This window comes from Marmota monax, unplaced genomic scaffold (genome assembly GCF_021218885.2).
Source record: "Marmota monax isolate L192 unplaced genomic scaffold, Marmota_monax_Labrador192_F-V1.1 WCK01_AAM20220418_F8-fsc00088, whole genome shotgun sequence".
Classification (NCBI taxonomy): Eukaryota; Metazoa; Chordata; class Mammalia; order Rodentia; family Sciuridae; genus Marmota; species Marmota monax.
Genome location: NW_026694492.1, coordinates 2,719,651 through 2,743,198, shown reverse-complemented (window position 1 = coordinate 2,743,198; position 23,548 = coordinate 2,719,651). Strand labels below are relative to the sequence as shown.

Sequence of the window (23,548 nt, the reverse complement as noted above, 5' to 3'; positions counted from 1 at the left end):
ACAGGTAAAGGGCTACAGCACTTGAATATTTTGATGTTATAAAATCAGTCATCGTTAGCAGAGTAGTGGATAAACTTTCCTCATGAAAATATGAGTGTGGAAGGCTTGTGAGGAAACAGTTTTATTTCTCAACTCATAACTATGATAGATGTTTCTCTTTTTGTTATTTTTATTAATTTTGAAATGATTTAGTATTTTTTATTTCTATCATGAAATAAATTGGACATAAACTGAGAGACACAAACGAGTTCCTAAAATTTGAGAACCCAGGCTTTCTGATGTCACAAAGAGTGGGAAGATGTATTACTTACCAACTTTGTGGCCTTAAATAAGCTACTTAAATTTTCTATGTTTCGGTTTCCTTACTCATAAAATGGGGTTAAGACTAGCAACTACCTTGCAAAGTTGTTTTGAGGATCAAACTGGTTGTTATGAGCCTTCAAAAGCATGCCTATTATATAAGCACTTTCAATCAAGATTTATTAAAGGTTAGTTCTTATTAAGTTGCAGTTGACTTGCCACCTACCCTAGATACCAACCTGTCTCATTCAAGTTCTCCCTTAATCAGTATTACAGGTGGAAATGAATGCAGCCAGAAATCATTGGGCAGAATGCTCTTGATACAGAAATTTCAGTAAATGAATTCTCTTGCTTTGAAATGTTTTAATTACCAAAGACCCTAAGAATTTGGGGGCAGTATAAAATAGCAAATCCTCCCCATAATGTGTATGGGGACTGTGTATGTCAGCTGGTGGAGAAAGGGCTTAGGCAATATAGTTTTGCTTTAAGTTGTAGTTTTGTTGTGTTAGAAGGGGTATCTGCTATGGAATGAAGTCATGACCTGCACTGAGCCTGTAATTCAGGGAAGACCTTGTCCTGCAGTGGGCATCCAAAGCAATGGAACATTACTCTGGACTCTACTCTGCTTCCTAGGGGCTGGTAGAAGAAGATCCATTCTAACCACCATGTAAATTTTGAGTACATCAGAGGGGATGTACAAAAATCCATTAAAGTGATGCCAGAGGCAAGATGTATTCTTAATATTAATGTAAAGACAATATAGTTCACTGACAATCTTATTTTTCTATATTTATAGTCATCATGAGACTGTGTACTAATACAAGGGCAGAATCACTCTAGGCATGGATCTGAATAGCAGAAATTTATTCATAAATGTATTTGCACAATGTAGATTGTCCTAGTCCAACTGTTAATTTCCTATCTTGTGCCCCAAATACTGAGGTTGTTTTGAATTATTCTAATGTTCCAAATGATTTAAAGCCCTACATACTTCTTTACTTGTATGTATCTACTTATCTATTGACCTATATTGTTGATTCTACCTGTAGAGTATTACCTCTTCTTCCTTTTTTATGTGTTTTCTTATGTCAGTTTCTATTTCTGTCTCTGTCTCTGTTTCCCTCAATTCCTTCATAAAACAAAATGAAGCTTCGGTTCAACCCAGTTGGATGACAGTTGGGGTAATAAACATAACAAGGTAATTGGGAATCTGGGGTTTCCGCCCTCCTACCTGCCATTTAACTTTCCTAGAAAGAGCATCATATATATTATTTCCTATCTATCTAAATCTTGGTTTCCTTATTTCTAGAATTAGAAAGTTAGACCCAGCACTGGTTCTGACACTCTGTTCTCATTCCAGTCCTCTGAAATAAGTTAGAAACTCTGAGAAATGAAGAATAATGAAATTAAATTTCTCAAAGAAGTAGTTTGGCAGATTCTCATATCTTTAGCTTTAGTTTGGGGTCTACCTTAAGATCTTAGGAACCTTATAGAACAACGAAGAGGCAAGGACTCAGGAATTGACCCAGTATTTTCTAGAGGGTTTATCCACAGTACACATTAACAGAGATGGACTGGCATATGGTATTCATGGACAACTTTCCAAATTAATGAGAAGCACCTACAGCTAGTCAGTTGCTTGTAATGCAGATAATTAAGAACTGCACTGAAAACATCAATAACCATTCTGAGCACGCTGGGCACATAATCAATACTGAAAATAAATATCATAACCAGACCTTCTCCAGCTCCCTCATGCACTTAAGGGGAGGCATCAGTGATAATAATTTTAATGTGAGCAGACAGGTACTTTACCTGGCTGAGACAAAAGTGGTGTGTAAGGGACTTTCGGTTCTATTGCACTCATTGGTGGAGGTAGCAAAGGGTTAGCAAAGCTGCGTAGTGGATGGGTTGGTCGAACACAGGCTGTGGGGATGGTTCTGCTTGGTGCTTCCTCACTGCTGGGATGCTCAGGCTGAGCTGGGGGCAGCATGGGTGCTTGTTGTGTGGCCGGTCCTTCACTCACTGCTGCAATGGAGACAAGAAATCCAGTCATGATTCCAGACAGTTTGTTATCCATAAGAATCCTAAGTCAGTTCAACAATAAATGCAGGGTCTGGCCCCCCGCTTCTTGAAATTATGATCGTTTTCATTCTTCTACCTTCATATATTTATAGCACTTCCCCTTTAAACAGTAGCAATAGGTCCAACAGGACAGGGATCTATCTTTCAGGAAGAGTAGTAAAATATATTCAGCACTGACTATATTGCCTGAACTGTCTGGGCCCTGTAATCATAAGTGATGAAGCGAGAAAAAAGAGTTATGTCTCCTTTCATAAGTAGCAATGTCAGTGAAATGCAATGTACCAAACCCGGTTACAGCTGCATTATTATCTACCAGCCAATATGCCAATTTTTCTGTGATTTAAACATGCCATGTCAACTGTCAAACAAATCAGAGTTACAGGGTGCTCAGAGGCATTGCTAATAAAATGATTCAAATAATAACCACTATCATTATCTTCCATAACAAAATAGAGACACATCTAGCTAAAAGTTCTATGAGAGACAACTCTGCCGGAACAAGTTGACTGAATGCAGAATTATGATTTTCCCTTTTTGGCAGCAAACCTTGTAATATCAAGGCAGATAACTATAGTTGAAGAGGTTCCACATAGTCATCTGTGAAAGCCTATGGGCATTTGGACAGCTTTGTGTATGAAAATACACCTTTGCTTCAGGGAACATAGTTGAATAAGACTAAAATATTTCCAAGGCAATTTCTCTTTTGAAGGACAATGTGACTCAACTTTATTCATTTATATTCAAAATCACCAGATCCAGGTTAATCCACAAATAAAAAGGAACTGCCTAACAGCTTTAAGTGTTAACCACCTACAAGTATTTCAGATGATTTATATCTTAATAAAGTTTTGTTGGGTAAATTGAAAAAAAAGCCATTGATAGAATATTTCACTTTTCAAAAAGTAATTTTTAAACAGGAACTATTTCAAGATAATGAATTTCAGAGAGATAATTTTGAGTCTCTCCAGGAGGCTCAAGAAGGTTAGTGAAGGGCAAAGGAGATACAAAGAAAATCAGATAAAGCCGAAGGGAGTAGAGATGAAAGATACAAAAGATCAAGACATGCTATTAAAGATATGCAGAAAAGTGTCTTCTGAGGCATTCATTCTCATTCTTCTATATTGGGAAGGGGTCAGAGGTCCTTTGGGTCATGGAGTGGCCTTCGGGCTTAAACTCATTCAAAGATGGAGGTGAAATGATGTAGGGCTGAGAAGACAGGATGTAGCCCTATAGCAACCAGGGCCAAAAATAGCAGAGCCTTCATAAAACATTTCTTCAAACAGGGGAAATCAAGAAAGTGAACTGTTAGGAACACTCTAGATAGGTGTTATAGGGAGATAAGCTGCTTGTAAGATGGTAAAGGAGAGGAACAGTTTGGGGTTGGCTTTCAATCAGTGACATATAGTGAGATAATTGAAAGCATAGGTTTAGAGACAAATTCTATATAGGTTTTACTATGGACTCACATTTCCTCTAAATGAGAGAATGATGAGTGGCCAATTATCCAAATAAAGACTTGATTATTGAGCTAATTCCCATCATGGGCATCTTTGTGTCACTGGCCTGAGAATGGTGGCTGAGGACTGCACTCATTCTTGTCCTCTTAAGAAGGTCCACTTTGATGTGGGTCTCTTTATTTGCACTTCATTCATGCTTCAGGTCCCAAAGGATAGTCATAAACTGTTAGATGGAAGTAATTGCTTAGGAGGGAAAAATAGCCTGTCTCAGGAAGGGCTCTGGAGATAATCCTTGGGATGGAAAAAATTATTTATGACAAGAAGTTTATAATCTCACAGCGAAAATTTGGGGGAACTTAAAATGCTTTGGCTTCTACTTAACTGAAGGTCTCTTATCCTTCGTGAATTGTGAGCCTCACACATACGGTTCTTGAGGCTGCCATTCTCCGATCCCTTTTTATCCCCAGCTATCTGATTCTTCTTAAAGGGTCCCTATGATCAAATTAAGAATATCTGTCCAGGGTAAGAAATTTCACAATTTTCTTTAGAAATCTGCTTTAGGTGATTCTTTGTATTGAAGAGGAATTGCAATTAAGCCACATTGTATTTCAGAAATTCTTTTGTATTAAAGAAACAATAATATATTTCTTGCTTGCTTGTTTCCTTCATATTTTCCTTTTCTATTTATTCTACACTTTCAAAATGAAAGAGATCCATATTAAAATGTTATTTAATTGTAAGTTTAAAGAAATGTACATGCATCTTTTTTTAGTCCTCTGTCATTGAGTCTTCTACTTTAATAAAATACTTAATATGTCATGTGAACGTATGCATTTTGACAGTATCACTAAAATTATTTGGGGCACTTGCAATCCTACTCTTTCATGGTATTGCTCTTCATCAGTGTCTCTAAAACCAAAAGTTCTCTGCATGCGCAGACCTGCATCCTCAGGTTTTCTGCTGATCATGATGCTTCCCCACTGGGATAACCATGATGTGGACTTTAATGTAGATGTATCAACTCACAGGTGAAATCTATAAAAGAAAAGTGCCTAAGCCCTGGGTAGAATGGGAGGGAACATTCTGGGGACTGAATACATTGCCAATCTAGAAGGGACTATTTTGTTTTGTTCAAAATATACAATGGATAAGGGTTTCCAAAGATTATTCATAATTCTTATATTTGAAGTGGAGCAAAAGAAATGCTTTTCAAAACTGGCTGACAATTAAAGCAGTAAAAACCCTAAAACAAACACAATAGCAACTGCTCTGCCATAGAAATGCTTTCATTTCAAATGTGACCATTTGGCCAGTTTAAGCATCAGCTCCAGGACACCGACATGAGACAAATTGGCTCTGTGACATGGCATTTAGCTGTGCTTACAGCTCTGAAAGCAAAGGAAAGCTTCTTTTGCCCACAAAGTACAGCTTCCCTGCAAATTCAGAGTATAGAGTGAGAATGAAATAGGTGCTGGCAAGGCACTCATTTTCAAATGATGAAATAGTAGGAATTCACTGTACAAATAGCATACAATTACATAGCAGAGTCAAATCTCAAGGCACTTTATAATAATTAATGTCAACACATAAATAATTGCTGAAGAATAACTGGCAAAAATGTTGCAAAAATGGAAATGAGGGTTTTTCTTCTGTCTAAAATTTGCAGTATTTGATAGAAACACAGCATACTAATAACTCTCTGCAAAGACTCTAAGTTATGACTACCTCTAGGATTTCAATTCACTCTTGAATCTCAGAACAGGATCATGTAATATTCCTGAGTGATCCCAGTTACTTATAGAGTAGATTTTAGAACACCCTAGAGAATTACCCATGAACCCCATTGCATTCCTAATTTTTTTCTAGATCAAATTCTGTTTATTAGTTGACTTGCAATTTGGTAGAGAAGCAGAGCTCATAAAAAAATAGCATGGATAAAATTGGCGAGCCCTCTAAGAGAACTTGAGAGAAAAGTGGAAGTCACTTAAACTTTAGTATTACAAGTTGATTCAAAGATGAGAAAAATGGGGTTACCAGTTCTGTAATGACTGGCACAAATGGAACCCCATGACTATTATGTATTTTATAGGTTCTTAAAGAACAGTGCTGCTCCCTGTTCCCTAGGGACAGCTCATTTGCCTTATTCAGGCTTAGATTCGAAGTGAAGGTTTCTTAGAAGGGAGAAAAAAATATTTATCTATCACAACTGTATGAATCTCTGTGGATGGGTCAGCAGAAGTGTGTAATACACATGTACTTGCTATATATTTCCTTACATTTGGAGAGAAAATCAACTTTATCTGTGATTTCAGAAAGCAGCAAGTTTTGGGATCAGGGCTTTAGTGATTCATCTCTTACCAAACTCTAAGGTCTTTCAGGTAACTTTGGAGGAAGTAGTGTCTCTACACTTTGCAAAGCCATCTTTTTCTTTTTCTACGTGTGCCTTTCTCTGTTTCTCAAGGTGACTAATAAGACGCTTCTACCCAGAGTCATGAAATATTTTCTGCTTCAAAGAGAACAGAGATGCTTAGTGTTCTCCAATGCATTTAGAAACCAATACTGAGTGGCTGGAAGTTAACTGTTACTGACATTGATTTAGAAAATATTTCCTTTCCTAGAAAAGAAGGTACTTATTCTTTCTTTCTTTTTTCTTTTCTAAGCAATCACTTGACATATATTAAATCCTGTTTCTCTGGCATTGCACATATTTTGTTCAAAAGATACTTGATGAATGACTGAATATATTCTTTAGAAATCTTGGTCAGGAGTGTAATGTCCATTGTCCTGTGATTTTAGATGAAGTTCAAAAAATTATCAAGCACTTTGTTTAGACTATTTTATTTTTCTAACTTATATATGTTTATGTTTTATATTTATGTTATTTTATAATAGTTAAACAATTATCTTTATTTAACAATCCTTACTTGTAAAGCAATTATCAAAATGAAAAAGTCTATAACAGAGACAAAATATTTTAACTAATTAACTTCTAGCATACTTCAGATTTAGAGGTGATTTAGGTTCATAGGAAAACTGAGCAGAAGATAGAAAGATTTCCCAGATAATCCCTGGATATGTAGCCTTCCCACTACCCAAATCACTGACTAGAAAAATACATGCAAATAAATATCTTTTAACCACGGACAAAACTCAAAAAGTTTTTACCAGCCCATTTCTTTTTCATTGAACTTTAACTTTCAGAATCATTTCCCCCATGATTTAATGAGACAGTTTTATAAGTTGCACCAACTCAGACAAAAAATGAAGAAGTAGATGGGCTATAGACCTCGGTAGGAAAATTTCCAGGAGGAAATCTTGGAAAGGGAAGAGCAGTGAGGAATATATCATGGACAAAATTAATCACCGTTATGGTTTGTACATGAGTCCCCTAGACTGATACGTTGAAGGGTTAGTCCCCAGTGCAGCCAAGTTCAGAGGTGGGGCTTTTGGGAAGGGATTGGATGAAGAGGGCTCTGACCCCACGAGTGGATTAATCCACTGATAGCTGAATGAACTCCTGGGAGGTGGTGGAAACTGTAGGCAGGGGCATGGTTGGGGGAAGAAGGTCACTGAGGGCATGTCTTGGAAAGCTCCCAGGGACCTACTTCCCCCTCTGCTTCCTGGTTTTCATGAACTGGGAAGCGTCCCTCTGCACACCCTTTCTCCATGATGTTCTGCCTCATCTCAGGTCCAGAGCAAGGAAGCCAGCAGATTGGAACCTCTGCTACCATGGGCCAATATGAATCTTTCCTCCTTTAAATTGTTTATGAGAGGCATTTTGGTCACAGCATTGGAAATCCGACTAACACAATTACCAATGCAAAAAGTAGTGAACTTTAGCTTGTAGTTGTCATGTCCAAGGGACAAGAGAAAGGCCATCCTACCCATTTTTCTTTTGATATGCCTTTAAAGTCACAGAATGTGGAAGAAAATTCAAAGAAAATACTGAACAATGATCCCATGAGGAGACTAACTAAAACTAAAAAATTCTCTTGATACATGACATAGGAACTTATGTGGTCTGATTTTTTTTTTTACTAAAAACACACATTTAGTTGTCTTTGGGATTTGGAAATTATGTACTGTTAGACTTCCACATGTTTCTCATTTAATTTTACTCACTATAGCATAGGGGGGCTCTTTTCCCTCGAGCTTTTACACACAACTCTATTCTGCAGGTATGATGTGCAATGAGAAAAGAGAAAATGAATCTCATTCTCCCTTGGCAGATTTTTGATGCCTTTTAATTCTAACCTTGCTACATCTAGACGATTTATGATTTCTTATAGCTGCCCCTATTGGGTTGGAAAAAATATAGCTTACCTCACAAATACATTTTATTGCTGTTACTATCATATCTATTACAAAACATCCTCTCTCACATAAGCTGCTGAGTCACCTGTTCTTAACTAAGAGATGAAAGTCATAAAATCAATTTTAAAATGCTGTGCTCACGGGGTAAAAAATATCAAATGGCACAGAAGAAATCACTAGGGTGTATATAACAGCTAAAAAATCTTCCTCTATTCCTGCCTCTGCCCTCCTTCAGGAATATGAAATACTACTCCAAAACTCTTTCGTCTCCAATATTAAAAGCTGAGAATGTATTGCTTAAATGAGTAAAGAATGCCAAAGCATTCAACAAGTACTGATTCATTGGGAGTCAACTGAGACATATTTCAATTTGACCAACAGATACTAAATCAGAATACATTGTAAGATATGACTTGATTATGAACCACTTACTTAATAGTACATACTAATTTAAAGGACCCACTACATCATTGTGTTATGAAAATACTTGGCCTTTGTTGGCCCTCGTGCCCCAGAACATCAGCATAGTGGGCTGTAGAAGAACTCCTAAAAGCACGTGACCCAATGTGTTGTTCTGACCCAAAGGACAGCCTGTTGGAAAGGAAAATTCTAGCAATAAGATCATAGGAAAATCTATCTTTCCAAGGCACAGGAAGGTCAGAATGTTCCACGTTTCACAAGTTATCTTGCTAGTATTCATTTTTTTTTTTATTATAAAGAAAGGAAAATGCATTACACTGACTTCTTCCCGCTCCAAAACCTCGGTCCACCGACAGCGTTGGGAACGGAACAGGCCGGAGAGTGAACTGTGGGTGGGGGTATCCACACGTGGGAGATGGGAGGATTCCTGGGTACTGGGCACTTTCTAGGGTTGGCACAGGGATGGCACTCACGACAGCTGCAAAACAAAGATATTCATTTTATTTCTTTTAATACCTGCATATCCACCTAGTGAGCATAAAGGGAAATGGCTGAATTTTAAGATCCTCAAATCCATATGCAACACTCTGTAACTTCATGGTAGTTCATTACTTACCTCTTCCCCCACAAACCCCTTCTTATGTTAGAGATGATAGCTCACTTCTGAAGCATCTTACTCTGGAGCATTATCCTGGAGTTCTAAACTTTCCATGTTCAGAGAAATGATTAATCAAGAGACTATAGAGCCATCTCAAAGTTTTTATTATTATTATTATTTTGCCTTCTTCTTTCTTCAAGCACAAAACATGGAATTAGAAGTGTTAAGTTGTTCACAGATTGAATGTACTATGTAGAGCTGAGGAAGGGCTGAGAACTTTCTATTATTCCGTAAATAAACATACTGCCCCCGAGAGACAGTCTGGAAAGATGAAAGCAAGGTATATTCTCAATATTCATACCTGGGATTTATCTGTAAAAAGAAAACTATTCAAATGGCCAAATCAGTGCAGGGGAGTAATATTATTTTAAAAGCAGCTAAATGTTTTCCAGGAATATCAACATCTTTTAGTTATGTTGGTTGAAATCCACAGATTAAAAACTTACCTATATATCTTCTAGATTTAGTCAGTTTTTTTCAGTTCCATTATTCAGTAGCTATTCAATTATATCGGTATGAAATATTTATTCAAACTATAGTTAATTTTTATTTGAATTCATTTTATAAAATGTGTAGTATTCCATGTGTGTCATTAGAAAATAAAGAAACAAAGAAACAAAAACCGATCATCACATTATCTCCATTAAAGTTAAGCAAGCTACTGCAATAACAGGTTTTTGTTGTATATTCCTAGGAAATTAATAAAGTTACTTTCTTAAATATATGATTTTTATTTAGCTATATTCTAATGCTAATCATTGGACTTTGGAATGTACATACAAGCCAATTTGCTAAAGGAAACCTTTTTTCCTATAAGTCATATATCTGATTTTAAAAATAGCTTCATAATCATAGATACAAATTACCTTACGCTATTGTAAATCAGTGAGGAACAACACATTGATTTTTTTTACATTTTATAACTTAAACATGCAGATTAATTATATTAAGAATACAACACTTTAAACTGAAAGGCTGCTTATAGTAAACTAGCTTTAAAAAATGGCTTATGTCATTTGCAGGAATATGGATAGAACTAGGGACCTTTGCATTCAGTGAAATAAATTGAACTTGGAAGGTGAAGAGACCTATGTTTTCTCTCATATTTGGAAGCTAGAGAGGAAAAAGGAAAAGAAACGTGGAGGAAGATCTCATGGAAATCAAAGGGAGATCAGTAGATGAAAGGCACCAAGGTATGGGAGGTGGGGGGCGATGGAGGGAAGGGCTGGGGAGCGATACTGGCAGAATTACATTGTTATGTTTTGTGCACGTATGAATACAGAACAACAAATCCCACCACTGTGTACAACTAGAATGCACCAATAATGATGTGGAACAATAAAACAAAACAAACAAAAAGAATTAAAAAAAAGGTATTCCAGAATTTATTTTCCAGTGTATGTATAATATTTCTTGAAATGCATATGAACATACCTATTTGAATTGGAAAACGAAAGTTAGCTTTTTTCAGATAAAGAGTTTTGATTGCCTGGCATGAAAATGAGAAGTGAATTTACAGCATAGATCAAATTAAGGGTATTTTCCATAAATTGATTAAAAATACATAAATCATTTAATAAGATGGAAACATTTTACTAAATGTTGCCTTAGTAAAGGTACATTACAACTTATATTCCATTTTTCCTAATACTGTCTCCATATATTATAGAAGCCTGCAGTTATATGTTATAATTACTTGGTAAGTCTAGGCACAGCTTTATGTGGCTGTACCTCCTAGAAAATGAGAATGTGCAAACCTGAATGAATACCACATTATTTCTCAGTGATTTAATCTATAACTTATACTTTCAGCATAATTGAAGGAGGTCCTCATCTAGCTGTGAGTTGAAAGATTAATATCAATGATTCTGAGTGAGAGTTCAAAGAAGGTTTTTGTCATGCAATTTAGGTGTCAAAATCATTGCAGTAAAAAAATCTCATTGTTAGAATATTTACCCATACATATATGCAAACAAAGTTCTTCAGTTTTAGATCAATAAAAATATTGAAGTAGAATTTATGCAATAAGTTGTATCTATACATGAATATATACAATTAATGTACAAAAAGACCCTTTCATGTCATTAAATGGTGAAAGTCCAATAAAATTTTACTTTATATACAACAGTACAGAAATACTACTTGTAATGTTAACTCAAACCATAAAAAAATAAGAAAATAGAAAAGACATGGTCACTGGAAATGAAAACATAAAATTTCAGTTCATAAAAATTTCATGCTGCAAAGAAGATAGATGATCGATATTAGGAACTCAATCATAAAAATGGATCATGTTTGTATATTAATTTATGAGGAGAGTCAAGTGTGGATAATAGTTCAAGGAGAAAAATGAGTGATATGAACCTTTCTCTTTTAAAGAAAAGCTTCCTCATGTGATTACTAAAGGCATGATAATGAATATCCAATTACTATCATATTTTGGGTTTTTTTCAATTTATTAAAAGAGTGGTATATCAGAAAAATTTCACCTCTCAGAAACAACTTAAAGCAAAATATATTAAATGTTAAATTGTGAGGGTTTAGGTTTTCTAAATTAGTTTAGGACAGGCTTAAGTGGAAACTTGAAAATAAATGACACAGAACACAATGCCTCAATAAAGACATTGTATAAAGAGTAAATTATGAACACACATACACATGCATGGCTCCAGAAAAGGGAAATTTTTAAATGGCAAGGAAATTTTAAAAGGAATCAAGAGACTGAAGTCATATACCAGCCCAAAGGATTTTCAGTTCCTTCAATAAAGAGGTTTTAATTTGGTTGAGTTCATGTCTCATGATACACTGCTAGAAATACTTCATTTTTCAAGTGAGCTAACAGAAGGGATTATCAGCTAACAGGAGTCACATCTGGAAATCTGACTTTTTAACCCACTGGAGTTTTTAAGTGGTTTGATATATTAGTTAGTGTTCCAAGGTATATAGTCATTATAGTTATAATAATAATAATAATAGACTTGAACACATTTATAAATAAAATAAGAGTATAAAAATCTATGTTTATAAAACCCAAATTTCCAAACTCTGAGGCATTTAATTTCATCATTTCACTCATCTTACTGATCAAACAAGATCATGAATAGCCATGAGGGTTGATGGTCAAGTTGCGAGGCATAACCTTATTGACGGTTTCTACTCATAAAATACATGTGGCAATGATCATCACCCTTAGATAGAGATGGTGCCTGACCGACTGGTTATGCATATTTCTTTCTTAATATCATTGTATTATTATAGTATAAGTAATAATATTAAAAGCCAATGTTTCAGACTATTTACAAAAAGTTTCATTTCATTATCAATATTATTATATTGCTATAATAAAACAATAATATTTTGAACCAATATGTTATACTAGGTTTAGCAAAAGGTTTTTATCAGTATCTTCTAGTATGAAGCCAAATAAATTTGGATGGAAAAACATAAAAAGGATTTGGCAAGCCACAGAATCTGCAAGTTAGAGAATGGAGAGAACCCAAGAGACTAAACTTATACTCCAGTTCCAACTCTTTCATTACTGAAGAAAGAAATTTCACTTTTCAATAGTTTCACATTTTGGCTGCTGACCTGGGCATAAAAGGGTTTGCAAATAATAGAAGTTCTTTGAAAAAGAATAATCTATTGTTTTTGTGTATCTCAAAAACTCTCATTATTTTATTTCCTGACATGGAGTGGAATAGCCCTTGCTTTTGAGGTATTCTGAATTATAATTCATTTCTGCAGGAGTGTTAAAGTCCACATTTCTATAGAATAATAGTTGTTGAAAAAAATAATCATCCTAAAAAAAGTTGAATACAGTACTATTAATTAAAGTATCTTTTGTTATTTTCCCCTGAGATATCAGTTTAGAGAACCAGAAATACACACACACACACACACACTCGCACATGCGCGCAGGCACGCACACGCACACACACAAACACAAACATCACCATTGAAAGCATTCACTGGGCTGTTATGTTTATGTAAAATAGCTTGGAGAGCGATATCATCAAGCATTTTCAATAAATCTCTGCTCTGTGGCCAGACATGACAAGAAATCTCTTCTGACACAGTTTGCTGACAATTGAATTTATATCTGACACTGATGCAAAAAGATTTTTCAAGTAGAAATTCCCTCACCAATTTATTTAGCTCCCTGAGCCAGGCACTGTGGTATTTGAGAACTTTTACAACAATCTTTAAAATGTTAGTACTACATGTGACCTACAGGAAATCTAAAGTGAAGACATTTTTAATGTTACAAATTTTAAGAACTAAAATTTTTCCTAGATGTTTCTCAGTGTGGTACTTGACAGAATTGAGAGGTTTGTGGAGGAAGAAGGGGAACAAATATAATGATAAAGATAATTATGTTGAAGAGAAGAGTTGAAGTGAAATGATTTCTCTGTCGGCTTCTCTTTACCCTATCTTTTCTGCAACCACCTATATATAAGTTGAGACATTTGGAAATTTAGTATTGATTGCCCTTGAAATATATTCACATCCCTTCCATATTTTCAGGTGTTCTTTGACTAGCAAGTCCCACAGAATAATACTCAACAGTATCCACAAACTTGATGTAGGGCCTCTTTTGGGAAAGTACTAAGATTAATAAATATACCCTCTGTAGTTATCTTTCACGTGGTGAGAAAAAACCTAAGTGCTCAAGTCAAACTGCCTGGGTATGTTACTTTATTCTGCCACCTGCTCCTGAGTAAGTGTCACTGGCAGTATCAAGGCAGGTCCCAAGGACATCTGCTTTCCTGTGGGATTCCTCTGCACATTTTACAGTGTGACCTGGTCGCTCATAGAATATTGCAGGAGGGATGGTGATCACTTCCACAATTGGGTTAGAAAAGATGACTTGCTCTCTCTTACTACCCACCTTTCAGATCACATTCTGGAAGAAGGCTGATGTCACATCTTCAGGAAATACTGGGAGAATCAGGAGGAGGCCCAAGTGGTAAAGAACTGAGGCCCATGACCAAGATCCAGCAAGGAATCTCTGACTCAGAACTACCTGGGTTCCTGAATTATACCTGGGTTCCTGACCAAGCTGTTAGGGAAGTAAATGAAAGTTGTTTTATATTGCTACCTTACAGGGGTGATTTGTTATGTAATAATAGATAACTACACATTGACTTGAGTAAATTACTCAAGCTATTTCTCAGTTTCCTAATCTATAAAATGGAGAGGACCCAAGCACCAATTTTATTTATTTATTTTTGTATGGGGCGGGGGATTGAACTCAGGGGTACTCAACTAAACCACATATCCAGCCCTATTTTTTATTTTATTTAGAGACAGGGTCTCACTGAATTACTGAGAGCCTTGCTAAGTTTCTGAGGCTGGCCTTGAACTCACAATCCTCCTGCCTTAGGCTTCCCAGCCTCTGGGATTCTGAGAACTAACTTTATGATTCAGTCATGAATGAGGATCAAAGAGCTCATCCATAGTTCAGTGGGCAAGTGTGTAGTCAGGAGTTAGAACCCCATACACATTGACTCTTTTTTTAAAAATTTTTATTGTTGGTTGTTCAAAACATTACATAGTTCTTGATATATTTCACACTTTGATTCAAGTGATTCTTACTACTAATCTGCATGGCTCCAACATGTCTAACCAAGAGTGTATTGAATACTATCTAGTTGGAAATGTTTTTTTAAAAACATTTGAGAAAAAGAAGTGCAATATATTAAGACAGAGGCAAATAAATCACTTTGAAATAAAATTTGAACTTGTTGGAATTATAAGATTTTTGAGACTGGAAAGTTAAGTTCTTCCCACAGGGGAGGAGAAGAACTGGAATAGTGATCATGACATAAAATCTGGGTTGAAATTCTTGTTTTGTCATCTATTAGCCCTTCATCTGTCAAGTCTACCCGGCCCGCTTCTAATGTGGTTTAGACACACATCACAAGATGAAGTATGATGTGATGCTAACTGGCTCAGTGCCAGTCTCAGGGTGGCTATGTAGCTGTAGTAAGATCCAAAGTCATGCACTATTATAAGGGAGATTTAAGGATTCCCAAATCCCTCTACCTTTACCCCTTTTGTTGGCCATCTTGGCTGAGGTCTTTGAGATAGGGCTACAAAGTTAAAAAATATGGAACAGTTGTGATTATCTGGGAATAAATTTTGACACCCTAAGTATCAGACCAAATATGAGGCTGGAGGGAAGAAAAACCCTTATGTGGGTCCATAGGATTCCCAGAAGATGAGTTACAGGCATAATACTATTCCCTTCTAAGCAAACCAGTGACTTTGCTAAGACTTGGTGAACTCATTTGCCTTAATCATTTATAAGTAGCCCCAGATCCCCCTAAAACCTTGACCTAGATGGGAAAGGTCTTGGAATAAATAATAGTATATTTTGTTGTCAACATCTCCAAGACATTAGGAGTTGAAGAAGAACTGCTGACATAAATCTGTACTTCATTTGCTCTAGAAAATCTTTCTATAATTGAAGTCAGTGTTCTTTTTACATTTCATCATCTGAGGTTTGATACTTTCACTGACTCTTTGCCAGATCCCCTTGTGATTAGATCCCCTGTATCTTTGAAATAAAAGCCATCTTTTACCTTATAAAATCTCCCCTGAAAGCATAATTCTGTATTCCCTACAGACACTTGTTTGAGCTTAAAAGGCAGATCATGTTTGGTTGTCTGTTTTGCAGTGATGGAGGTCTGACCCAGGGCCTCATGGATGCTAGGCAAGTGCTCCACCCCTAAGCTTCATCCCTAACCTCCAAAACCATCTCTTGGCTTTCCACACAATCCTACTAACTACCTGGTTTAGCAATCCAAGAGACTTTCGACTCAATATTTGTTTACAAGTCATTTGTTTATAAAACTACCAAGAAACAAAGTCTGTGCTCTCATTTATTCACAACTCTTTTAAAGCTTATTCTTATATAAAGCCATTACATTCTACAAAGTATAGCCCAATGCATACATCATGGCGGGGCTGCAGATGTCCTGTTTCTCAAGGCAATCATAATAAAGGAAGAATGAAGCATGCTGTTCAAGAGTCAAAGACTAAAATCTGATCTTAATGATATGCTCAAACTAGTATTTAGAATGATCTATTAGGTAATAATGATGTTTCTAATGCAAATTTAAATGAAGTTTGAAATCTCAGCTGCTTTCTCCTTCTTTCACATTCCAAACTGTTGAAAATCTGTATGCTGTTGATGTTACAATGCTAGAGCCACTGTTTGCACGTATTTGCATCCACTGCTCCAAAGAAAGCATTCTTGGTTTGATAAGTGAATCCACCAGAACTACTGGGAGATGGAATGAATGCCTAGTTCCAGAAACCTATCGAGCTGGGCCCCTCTTCGGGTACTGGTCTTTCATATCCTGTATCCAAGGGTCAAACAAGGATTCTGAATTGAAATCAAACATCTTAGAGCCTGGAATTACCTTCTCACAGGCCAGTGCCTCTCAGTATCCATCTGCACAGAAGGAGACCTTCTAGAACTGTAGTACGTTGGGCCAGCAGAAGTTCATTTTTTAAAAAAATCTACTTTTACTTATATAGCTTTATTTCACCTCCAAACAGTTTCTGCAACTTGCTTGTTTGTTTTCTGCAGCCCAGTTACTAAAGTAGATGGTTTTAACGGGAAGAAAATTCTCACAGTAAATGTTTTAGAGAATCTACAAACCCGTAGCTGTAAGTTGGCCCAAAGCTATCACAAAGCCAAACTGCCTGACTTCCTTTGCCCCTGTCCCTTTATTGGATTCTTCAGATTGCCTTCTGCAGACTTCTGATTTTACACTGTTTTTTTTTTTTTTTTGTCTCAAGTATTTCTAGGGAAAGAGGAAAAAATTGAAATTCAAGAGGATTCTGTCCAAAAACCTCTCTTCCATTAAATTATGAGAGTTTTATACAGAGGTGATCTTACAGATGACCTGCGTCCCCTACATCCTTATAAACTCCTGTGTCCCTTCTCTGCTCTAGCATCTATAGGAGTGATAAAAGGCCACACAAATGGTCACAGTCCACTGTATCATAAAATTCTAGAAATATAATATGATTTAAATCTCTTTCTAGAAACTACTCTCAAACAGAGGAAGCTGCTCACCCAAGGTCACCTGTCTGAGGATAGTGGCCAACAAAGAGTACATAAGGCAGGGTCCAGAAGGCCAGCTCCAGCCTCGCCTCCTTTGGGACAACTCTAAAGGACAACTTAGCAGAGGCCTCCATTACACCACGTCCATTGAATGTCATCCTCACCCCAATCCCACATGCCTCTCCCTCCCAGGCCTTGTTCTACAAGTATTTGCTAATAAGTCCCCAGTCTTCTCATCTCTGTCTTAGAGTCTGATCACTGGAAAAGCCAGAATATGACCCTTATAACCCTTTAAAAGGTCAGGAAAAAGAAGACTTGATGCTTTGATATTTTGTAATTAATTTTATTATTGTAAGAAAGAGCATTTCAAATAATACTTTGGACACTATAAAAATAGTCACCCTTCATTACCATTTTATAGGCAGGGGTCACCATGTTATGACTGGGGAGTCAATAGTTTGAGGTGCTATCCAGCCTGTGATGTCCACTGGGACATTTCTCATAAGTATCTGGACACTTAGCTGTGTGGTGTCACACAGGCAGGAAATAGCATATGGCAACAATGATTGTGAGCCATGAAATATAATCTTTGACAAATAAGTAGATTTTTCTCTCCCATGAAAATAAATACATTTTCCTTGTGGGATTTAAAAAAACAAAAGGAAAGCTTTGGATAGGCTATATTTTATCTGCTAAGTAACATTTTATAGAGCATGGTAAGAAATGTCAACAAAGAGGGAGAAATTACTATAATGCACTAATAAAAAAGAAATACAAATAGCTTAAGAAATAATGATTCATAAATGGAACAACAGAGATCTCTCTATATATGGCTAGAAATCTTAAAAAATGCTATGGTTTTGGTTTACATATGACTCCATATTATAGTTGAGATCTTAGTATATCTAAATGATTGTGTTTGGGTCCCTTAGTAAATTTATCTACTATTCTGAATGAATTGATGGCTCTGCCAGGATACATATCTATATTTCTTAAACATTGTATGGTATCTAATGCCTTGGCAATCAGATTAGATGCAAAGAAACTATTTTATTTATCATAAGTTTAAGAATTTATTTAGAAATAAAATAAAGAGTAAGTATCCTTTCTAATTTTAATAGCATAGCTCATTTTGCTTGTTTCTGAATTTTATGTAAATTGAATCATAGAGTTCTCTTAAATTTCTGCCTGGCTACATAATATCTGTGAAATAATAATTTTTATTAATTATCATAAGTTTAAGAATTTATTTTAGAAAACAATGATGGCTATATGTTGAAGTAATCTTATTTTTTTGCATATGGTTTCTTCAACACATTGCATATAACAAAGAAAAATTCAACATGACAAAATTATTAAAAAATATATTCGATTGTCTCTTCATTTCTTATTAAAGTATAATATGCATATGAAAAATTGGGAATATGTCAAGGGTAGTGCTTAATGATTTTTCCAAAGTGAAATGCCTAGTATTCATCATCCAGAATAAGAAACAGAACATTATCAAAAGCTACTCCATAGTCTATTCCAGTTATTAATCAAACCCTATCAAGAGTAAGGACGCTTTCTAATTTTAATAACATAGCTCATTTTGCTTGTTTCTGAATTTTATGTAAATTGAGTCATATAGGTCTCTTAAATTTCTGTCTGGCTACATAATATCTCTGAAAGAAAATCTCCATATTGTATTTTAACCTTTTAGTATATTCATTTTTATGAATGCATGGTATTCCATTATATAAATAAACTACAATGTATCTATCCATGTCAACAAAGATATGCTATAGAAAATAGAGCACCTTCTAGAATGTCTTTTGGTGAAAAGACTATGTATGTGAAGACAGTATATATTTATCCAAGAGTATAATATATCTCACGATAGATCAGAGCACATACTTAAAACATTTTGTAAAACTATATGTTATGGTTTGAATATAAGGTCTCTTCCAAAGGCTCATGAACGAGAAAATATTGAACTATTCAGAGGTGAAATGATCAGATTGTGAAAGCTATAACCCAATCAGTGGATTAATCCACTTGATGGATTAATAATTTGAATCCATTAATGGGTGGTAAGCGTGTGGCTAGAGGAAGTAGTTCACTGGGGGTGTACCCTTGGGATTATATTATTCCTGGTTCTTGTCCTCAAGCCCTGTCTGTCTTCTGGTTGTCACAAACTGAGCAACTTCCCTCCACCTAGACCTTCTGTCACGATGTTCTGCCCAACTTGGGCCTATCACTGTGGAGTTGACCACCCAGAGATGGAACCTTTGAAATAGTGAGCCAAAATAAACATTTCTTCCTCTAAATTGCTCTTGCCAGTTTTGTTTTGGTCACTGCAATGAAAAGTTAACTAACACATTAAGTAACAGTTTAAAACCACGTAAAAATATTAATTATCTGTTTTTTTTAATAATGACAATAATAAGAAAAATCTACTGCAGGCTATTTTAGGAGCCTCATTCATATAGAGTAAGATGCTGGAAATAAGGGAAGTTTATTATTTCAGACACAGAAAAACTCAGAGCTCAAGGAGATAATTTGAGGCTGCCCGGCAAGAGGACAGAAAGACACTGGGTTCGGGTTCAGACTCTGAGAACCTTAGTGTTAGTTTGTAAATTGGAGATGCTGCCTGCTTTCAAAAAAAAATTCTGAAAAAAATACTCAGTAAAGAAGATAAAAGGATGTGAATAATATAAGTCTTATATTAGTCTTTATCCCTGAAAAAGCAGTATACCATAGAAGTTTAGAGGCTACTCAGGGTATCCTGTAGCAAGTTGTTTAAGTAGTCCAAGTGTGTGTTTCCCAAGTGTATAATCAGAATGACTTCACAACATGATAATATTATGAGAATTAATTAATAATGAGCAAGTTAATAATCTACCAAGTGATAAAGTGACTTTACCAAGTGACTTTTGATTATCAAAAGTCTTGATACTTGTCTGATTTCATTCCTTCTCTTTCTATTTTTAAGATGTTTATTATTTCCTGTTTAATGAAAACAATTTTAATTGTTCTCAGTATATCAGAAAATTTTGTTGGAAGATATTCTTTCTATAACTTATTTGAAAAGGGCCTTGAAATACTGATATGTTACAAGCACAAAGAAAACATCCTTCAAATACATTTACTCATTCATTCATTCATCTGACAGATACTTAGCAAGCACTGATTTTGTGCTAGGCACTATGTTATACAATATGTGAATATGAAGATGAATTAGATACATTACCTCCCTCTCATGAAGTAATTCACAACCCATTAGAGGAGAGAAAATTTGGACTTAAATACCTAACCATGTAAGGTAGAATTATGTATTTAAAAAATGCCATAAAGGCAGTATAAAGCATTGCTATTCAAATATGAAAAGGGAAACCATCATCTCTAGGTGGACTAATCAGAAAAGAATTTGTAAGAGCATCAGTATCTGTCCTGGTCTTTAAAAGACATATAAAAACGTGTTAGGTTGAGCTATCCATTAAGTCATTCCAGAATCTGCAGAGGGAGAAACTAGTGAAGAGCTGTGTATATTTGTAGACTGGCAATGAGTCTCGCTTGGAAAGCACTTGGGGTAGGCACAAGGGTCTTGCAATAAGAAACTAGGTGCTAAACTTACATACAGAATACTGTGTAGTTTTTATTTGTTTGTTTTTGTTTCTTCTTGGCATCAGAAAAATTTATAGAAGACAATGCCATGCTTACCTTGTTTTAGGGTGAAATCTGTCAAACAGGATACATAGGATCTGGAAGATGCTAGAGACAGGGAGACTAGGTATGAAGCTATCTTTCTAGTCCAGGGCTGAGATCATAAAGAAGAGGACAAAATATGAGTGGAGCAGGAGGGGAGGCAGGGATTCAAAAGACACTGTGAAAGAAACATGAATGGGCTATGGGAATCTGCTAGAGGAGGCCGTTTCTTTTGGGAAAGAAAGGCCCCGCAGTGATTCGGAAGCACAGTGAGTTTTGAGAAGTCAGCTGGAGAAGATGGGCATGGGTAGAACTTGGTTACAGAGGAAAGTGGTCCGTGGGGAGAAAAGAATCAGCTAAGTGCAGCAGCCCCTCTCCAGGCAGCGGGAGTTATGAAGGGGAAAGGACAAGGGCTTCCTGCAGTGGCACAGTTGGGAGGATCATTATGGAGAGAAGGACTCTGTAGCCAGGCTTCTGAGTCCGAATTCTGGCTTTACCACTGACCAGAGATGTGGATGAAAGCAAGTCACCTGCCCTCCCAACCTGCATTTCCCTTATCAGTACATCAGGCATAATAGACAGTACCGACTCCATGCATTGAACACTTGGCAGTCAATTCAAGTGCCATGCATGCGTAATGCTTTTGTATTTATTGCCACAAAATTGAGAAAAGATGTGTTGGGGCAGAGGGCAGACGTGACAGACACATGGTAGTTAAAATCTAACAACTGGATTCATTCCTTCAGTTGAATAAACTGAACTTGTACATAGTATCAAGTCCCAGGTGCAGTTCTGGGTATTAAGGATACAAGGTGATCAAAACCAGCAAAATGCCTACCCTCACAGAGATTATGTTAAAATATGGGAAGCAAATAATAAATAAATAAGCATAAAAATGAAAACAGGATGATGCTATGCATTAATAATAATAATAATAATAATAATAATAATAATAATAATAAAAGAAGCAGAACAGAGAAGGAAGAGAGGGCCAGAGATGCTCCGTAGTTAGGCAGCATCCAGGGAAGATCTGCTTATGAGGATGGCAGTAAACAGAGACCTGGTGATATGAGGGAAGAGAAGAGAACATCAAGTGCAGAGTCGCTGACTTGGAATGTGTTATACCAGGAACAGAGAGGAGGGGTAACGCCTGTGATGGATTACAGGGGAGCGTCTGGAGGTAAAGCGAGGAATACTACAGTGCACAGACCACATGGGGCCTTGTAGAACAGGGCAAAATTAGTGTTCAAGTGATGGGAAGTCACAGAGGAGAAACCTGGTCCAGGACACAGCTGCCACTGCATAGATAACTGACTGTGGGAACTAAAGGAATCATACGTGTAGTCTAGTCACCTGTCAGAGACACTGGGAGCTTGGTGAAAAATGGAAAGGGGTGGTCAGACTTGGGGCATATTTTGTAACCAGGATGTATGGGATTTAGTGGAAGATTGGATTGGGGTGCATGAGAAAATCAAAATAAAGAAAAATGAAACTAGTGCTTCTGATCAGGGTAAATGGGTGAACAGTGGTACCATGTCTCTTGAAGTGAGAAAAATGGTCTAATGAACAGGTTTGGAGGAAGGCAGAGAAAATTATGGGAAAAGAAGAGAGCTGTAGTAAGCACAGCTCACATACCCATAGATAGCCATTTGGAGAAGTTGATATCTGATAAGGACCCTGATGAATATCCTAGAAAGAGATGAGGCTAGTGATACAGTTTGGAATCCATCCGCATTTAGATAGCATTAAGGCCATCCATCTAGATGGCATAAACTAAGATACTTGTGTAGGCAGGGGAAGCCTGAGGCCTGAGCCTTAGGTACTCTCTCTGACTTTTGGAGATCAGGAAGAAGAGGGGGAATACATAAAGGATACTGAGAAGAGGAAGCTAGAGAGTAAAGGGCTAGAGTAAATGGGAGAAATTTAGTATATTGCAAGCCAAGGAAAAACGGGTTTCAGGGGAAAAGTGTGAACCTCTTCCAAATTTGACTGATAGATTGAGACTTGACCTTCTGATTGGACAATGTGGAGACAGTGATAACCATGGCAACCCTGGTTTCAGTGGAGAGTGACTGTGCAAATCTGATCACAACTAATAAAAATACTAGAAAGAGGAGAAAGTAGCCACAGACAACTTTTTAAAATTTTCAGTAAAAGGGCGGAACAAAACTTTAGTTGGAAGGGAGAAGTGGTATCAAATAGGTGTGTTTTAAAACAGGGGTCAGAATGTCTGCATGCCTTCTGCCCACTGCAGTGGTCAGTGAGGAGGGAAACCAATGAGGCATGCGATGTAAGGGACAATTACACAACAGCCCCTCAGTGGGAAAGAAGGGTCTGCAAGATGGCTCTCAGGCAGGAGCATAGTCACGCCAACAAGATTTGATGCAAAGATGAAAATACCATTTTTTTCTGAATGCTTCTTTTCTAGCTAAGAGTGATGAAAAGAGAGAGAGGTTTTGAGTCTGAAATGTCACAATAAATGTAAAACATTCATCTTATGAAATCAAACCGCCACTAGATAAACGCACTGGCATTTCCAAATAGATGAGA

General features: G+C 36.4%; 1 protein-coding gene across 3 annotated transcripts in view; it reads right to left on the bottom strand.

Annotated features, from left to right (window-relative positions):
* Dcc (DCC netrin 1 receptor) overlaps window positions 1-23,548 on the bottom strand; it is a 1,097,715-nt gene that overhangs the window by 30,472 nt on the left and 1,043,695 nt on the right. The window contains exons 26-27 of one of the 3 annotated variants that reach the window (XM_046419457.2): window positions 8,893-9,054; window positions 2,116-2,328 (exon numbers count right to left, since the gene is read on the bottom strand). In XM_046419457.2, the coding sequence (XP_046275413.1) occupies window positions 2,116-2,328; window positions 8,893-9,054 (375 nt within the window). The remainder of the gene's footprint in view (window positions 1-2,115; window positions 2,329-8,892; window positions 9,055-23,548) is intronic. The other 2 variants (XM_058571333.1, XM_058571334.1) reach the window with 2 other exon arrangements.